At 44.7% G+C, this 5986-nt stretch overlaps 1 protein-coding gene across 1 annotated transcript; it reads left to right on the top strand.

The window, feature by feature from the left end:
• Window positions 1–1045: 1045 nt before the first annotated feature.
• LOC121806312 lies at window positions 1046–3887 on the top strand. The gene is made up of 5 exons (XM_042206345.1): window positions 1046–1453; window positions 1569–1701; window positions 1765–1835; window positions 1948–2775; window positions 3171–3887. The coding sequence occupies exons 1-5, from the start codon at window positions 1046–1048 to the stop codon at window positions 3885–3887; spliced, it is 2157 nt and encodes a 718-aa protein (XP_042062279.1).
• Window positions 3888–5986: the final 2099 nt, after the last annotated feature.

The raw sequence follows: 5986 nt of genomic DNA, 5'->3' as shown, positions 1-5986 counted from the left end.
AAGGAAATCCTGGCATGTCGACAGGATTATGATGAGTCTCTAAGCCAGTATTGGTCGCGTTCAAGGGGTTTCTCTATTCATGCCCGAACAACCGAATGTGCGAAGCAGAGGTTTACAACATCATTTATGAAGGGGCGAATCTGGAATCCAAGGATTTACTAAACTCTTCGAGCGGGGTAAATTTCACCAAGAAGCGCGTCAGCGAGGCCCAAGATATTTTGGGTAGGCTGATTGATGCTAAGAAGGCGTACGACTCACCTCGCACCATCCTAAACACGGGGAGTGTAGAGGCAGTGAATGTGCAGAGTGAAGAACGGATAGATGCAAGGATAGATAAGCTGGAGAAAGCCATTCTGATTGCTTAGGGAAGAACAATCCCTCAGACCCAGGAGAAAAGAACAAGCAAATGCCGGGTCTAGAGGAAGTATACCAGTGCTATGGTCAGAAAAGCGAGGGAGATATCCAAGCTCAGGCAAATGCCACAGGGAGCTGAAATCCTAACGGAAGTTGGAACCCAGCCAGGCAAAGGGATGCTCCCTGGAGGGACCACCCAAACTTCAAATGGTCCGACAATGATCCGAATCTGCCACCCCAACAACAGAGCAACAACTATTCAAATCCTCAGGAGCGACAACTGAACTGGATGAACAGAAATCAGGAAGGGAATAATTGGGGCAACCGGCAGCAAAATGACCATCCCAACTGGGCAAACAGGAATCAGAATAACCCAGCAAGTTCATATGTGCCGCAACGGAATTACCAAAGCAACACTCAGAATTCTCAGCCCAACCACCAAGCCCATCAGGGTCAGAATCCTCAATACAACAACCCTGGAGGTCCAGGAAAGTTCCGCCCGAATCAGAGGAATGGTCCAAACCACCCTCAAGGGCCGAATACCAGCCAGCAGAATTCTAGACAGCCGAAAAGCATTGACGAATTGGTGAATGATCTGGTGAACTCGCAACAGCACATTCAGAACAACATGTAGTCTAACAATGACGTGGTGCATAAGCTTCAAGATGCGCAAACTGAGCAGAAGGCGGCCATGGACATGTTAGCGAACCAACTCTCTCAGATCGTGACTTCTTTTAGCAAGATGCGCGGGAACGAAGGAAGGATCCCCGCCTCGGTTAAACCACCAGATAGGGCAAACATCAGCCAGGTAACCCTAAGATTGGGGCGTGGATATGGCGGACCGAGTGTGGAGAAAAATGAAGGACCAACTCCAACTTCACTTGGGAAGGAAACCGAAAAAGAGGAAACCGGAACATGGGAAGCTGAAACAGGGGAGATCAGAACAGAGGATGATGATCAGGAAAAGAACGGTGAAAAAACAGTACCCCAAGAAGCTGACCAACACTTTTCAGGCCCAGGAGTTGAGGTGGAGATAGAAGAAATCAGGAGAGAGGCTGGAGAGTCTTCCAAGGGAGATAGTAGCAACAAAGAAAGGCAAGTGAAACCCTTTCCCTACAGAGGGGAACTTAAGAAGAAAAAGGAGGATCCAGCGGACTTCATAGAAATTGTTGGGATACTGGAAATTAATGTTCCTTTTTCTCCAAACTTTAAAGCTGCCCGTCTTCAGCAAGTTTATCAAGGAGTTTATTGCCGGGAAGACTAAACCCAGCGGCAAAATAGTGATTGGAGAAACCGTATCGGCAGTGATTCAGAAGAGAAGGATGCCCTCCAAGCGTACTGATCCAGGTATGTTCACTCTCTCCATTTCGATTGGGAACATTAAAGTCGAGCATGCTATGTGTGATCTAGGTGTATCAATAAATGTTTTACCGCTTTCGCTTTATAAGAAACTGGAAGGAGTCAGAATGGTTGATACAAAGGTGATAATTCAATTAGCTGATAGGTCGTGCATCAGTCCCGAGGGTGTGTTAGAAAATATAATAGTCAAAGTGCATATTTTTTTTGTATCCTGCTCATTTCCACGTTATCAAGATGGGTGAGTACCATTCTGCTAAGTCTAGCGGAGTGCTTTTAGGAAGACCATTTTTACGCACCGCTAAGACAATCATTGATGTTTCAGATGGAACTATTTGCTTAGATTATCATGGAAAGAAGTTTACTTTAAACATTGATGAGGCTATGCAAAAGCCACTGGATATAGAAAATATGCATGCTGTAGATATGATTAACCCCCTGGTCCAAGAATTTCTTGAGACAGAATTGATGCACGAACATGTGGAAAATTCGGAATTAAGTCACTCCATTGACAAGGAGGTGGCCAATTGGTCCAGTGTAGTAAACACACTGGGAATGACAGATGAAGAGTTAGCCGAAGCAATTATGGAATTCTGTAAGAGCCCTGAATCTGTCGGGTCTAAGGGATCAGCTTGTATAGCCAAGATGGAAAATTTACATGAGCCTGAAGGATTAATCACCAAGGAGGTAAAGAAGAACCCATTACCCCAGGATACAAGTTCAGCAAAGAAACAACTGAAGACATTGCCTCCAGGCCTCAGATATGCTTATTTGGAAGAAAACGAGAGGTTCCTGGTGATCATCAACAACAACCTGACCAGGAAGCAGGAAGAGGAATTACTGGAAGTGCTCAGGAGGAATAAGACAATAATAGGATGGACTCTGTCAGACCTGGTGGGAATCAGTCCTGACCTCTGCATGCATCACATTCGTTTAGAGGAAGGAGCGAAACCCCACCGAGACCCACAGAGAAAGTTGAAACCGAACATGAGAGAAGAGGTTCTGAAGGAAGTGCTCAAGCTGCTGTCATTGGGGATCATATACTCCATACCCGACAGTAAATGGGTAAGCCTCGTCCATATGGTACCAAAAAATCAGGAATCCAAGTGGTGACGAATGAGAAAAATGAGTTGGTTCCTACAAGACTAGTAACTGGTTGTCGGATGTGCATCGATTACCGGAAACTAAATGAGGCCACACGGAAAGACCATTTTCCGTTACCATTCATAGACCAAATGTTGGAAAGGTTGGCATGCAAGAAGTTTTTCTATTTCCTGGACGGATACAGTGGATACTTTCAAATTTACGTTAATCCAGAAGATCAGGAAAAGAGAACTTTCACGTGCCCATTTGGGACGTTCGCATATAGAAGGATGCCTTTTGGATTGTGTAACGCACCAGGCACTTTTCAGAGGTGCATGATGAGTATTTTCTCAGACCTGTTGGAGGAATGTATCCAGATTTTTATGGACGACTTCACGGTCTATGGAAATTCCTTCGAAGCCTGCCTCGCCAATTTGGATCTGGTATTACAAAGATGCAGAAAGAAAAATCTGGTGTTAAACTTTGAGAAACGCCACTTTATGGTACATGAGGGAATTGTTCTAGGACACGTTGTCTCGAAAAAGGGTATTCAGGTGTATAAGGCAAAAGTAGACGTAATCTCAAGGCTCCCGTACCCTACAAATCAGAAGGAGATTAGGGGATTTTTGGGCCATGCTGGGTTCTACCGAAGGTTTATCAAAGACTTTGCAAAGATCGCACAACCACTTACCCGCCTCCTGCAGAATGACGTGGACTTCAACTTTGACGAGGCATGTCAAGAGGCCTTCCAACTTCTGAAAGAAAGATTTGTATCAGCCCCCATTATCAGAGCTCCAGACTGGAATTATCCCTTTGAATTAATGTGTGACGCCAGTGATTATGCAGTCGGAGCAGTCCTAAGTCAAAGAATTGAAGGGAAGAACTATGTGATTTTCTACGCATCGAAAACCCTGAACCAAGCCCAGAAGAATTATGACACCACAGAAAAAGAGATGCTGGCTGTCGTGTACTCCTTTGAGAAGTTCCGACCATACTTATTGGGGTGGAAAGTAATAGTATTCACTGATCAAGCAGCGATCAAATATCTACTGGCTAAGAAGGAGTCCAAGCCACAGCTGATTTCCAATAAGTGATTAAGGCCTCGGTGTGATTTCCAAAGGATGAAAATAAGAAGCGAGGCCAAGTACAATTTTTGGGACGATCCATATCTATAGAGAATGAGATCCGACCAAGTAATCAGGAGATGCATTCCAAAATGGGAGCAAAGAAACGTACTAGACCACTGCCATGCATTAGCGTGCGGTAGACATTTTGGTCCAAGGAAGACTGCTCGAAAGGTTCTAGATAGCGGATTCTATTAGCCGACATTGAACAAGGATGCTTACGAGTACTGTTAGAATTGTATTCGATGCCAGCAGACCGGGGGAATTTCCACTCGAGACGAGATGCCCCAGATTCCTGTGATCGTCTGCGAGGTGTTCGATGTTTGGGGGATGGACTTCATGGGTCCATTCCCATCTTCCTATGGTAACTCTTACATATTGGTGGCAGTAGATTACGTGTCAAAATGGATAGAAGCCAAGGCAACGGCCACGTGTGAGGCGAAGGAGATCACGAAGTTCCTCAAAGTGAATATTTTCAGTAGATATGGGGTACCAAGGGCGGTCATTTCAGACCAAGGAACGCATTTCTGCAATCGGAGGATGGAAGCGCTTATGAAGAAATACGGGGTACATCACAGACTCTCCACCCAGTATCACCCACAGAGCAACGGTCAAGCAGAAATCTCCACCAAAGAGATCAAGGGGATTTTGGAGAAGACTGTTAACCCATCAAGAAAGGATTGGAGCAAAGGGCTAGATGATGCGCTCTGGGCCTATCGAACTGCATTCAAGACCCCAATCGGTATGTCTCCGTACAGACTCGTATTTGGCAAGATGTGCCACCTTCCGGTTGGAATAGAGCACAAGGCTAATTGGGTAGTCAGAGAAATGAACATGAAACCTCAGGCATGTGAAGAGGAAAGGAAGCTGCAACTGGAATAGCTAGAGGAATTAAGACTCGAATCCTATGATGCTGCAATGTGGTACAAGGAGAAAACTAAGTTGTGGCACGATAAAAACCTCCGGGTGAAGGAACTGCACGTTGGACAGAAGGTGCTCCTTTTCCAGTCAAGGCTGAACCTGATGCTCGGGAAACTGAACTGTAAGTGGACAATACCTTACACTATTGTGAGCCTTAGAGCTAATGGAGCTGTGGAAATTCAGGGATGTACTCCTAACTCTATTTCTTTTCTCATTAATGGTCATAGAGTCAAACGGCTCAGGGATAGTTCGGAGCTGTGAGTGGTGGAAGAAGTTCCACTGCGCATGCTTCCCACGATCGCCTAGTTTGTTGAAAGGTTTAAGTATTCTTCGGGAATTCTTGGGTCGAAGAAATGGCATGAAGTTTGGAAATTTTAAAGATAAAACCATATTCCCAAGAATATTTAAACAATTTTTTGTAAATATTGTGAATATTTCTTTTAAGTTCTCTAAAGAAAACCCAAACAAAGGAAAAAATCATTTAACCCAAAAATATTTCTGAAATATCGAACAACCCTTGAAAGGTCAGATGAACTTTGAAATGTTTTTCTATCTAATTCCTTCGACCTGGGAGTTCAATGTTTCATACTTTTTTTTAATGTGTTTTTAAGTTTTGTCGTGTGCATGAACACAACAGTTAAGGTTAGGGGAGAGCAGAGGAAAAGGCGGGAGTTTTGATTTTGAAATTTAAAATTCAAAAGTGCAAGGGAACGAACGGTCGCTGATGTCATCGCGCAACCTTCTATTTTCCCCTCAATATTTCCGTAATCTTTCCTTCCCCAAAATAAACTCCTTTCAATTTGTTAACCCTCTCCCGTAACCCCAAAAATCTCTCTCATAAGCTACGAATATTCTTCGCAGGAAACAAAAGAAACCCTCGCCGTAGCTACACACAACTGCGATGAAGAATCAAACTGCCACCAGTCAACCCCGACAGTAGAACGCATACTCACAGGAAAAAACGGAGGGGGAGCCATCACAAAGGGCTGCCCAGGAATTTCGAGAGGAGTCTGGAACTGCCGGACTCGCTACTACTCAAATTGGGGGAACCGCAACCAATCCAACTTTAGGAAGACCCACCTCTTCAACCGCCCATGTCGCGAGTGCGGAAGCCGACAAACTTAATCCAGAGGAGATTATGCGAGAAT

The sequence above is a fragment of the Salvia splendens genome, chromosome 1 (genome assembly GCF_004379255.2).
Source record: "Salvia splendens isolate huo1 chromosome 1, SspV2, whole genome shotgun sequence".
NCBI classification, from domain to species: domain Eukaryota; kingdom Viridiplantae; phylum Streptophyta; class Magnoliopsida; order Lamiales; family Lamiaceae; genus Salvia; species Salvia splendens.
The sequence above is the reverse complement of the archived record's forward strand: the minus strand, read 5'-3'. Positions and strand labels throughout refer to the sequence as shown.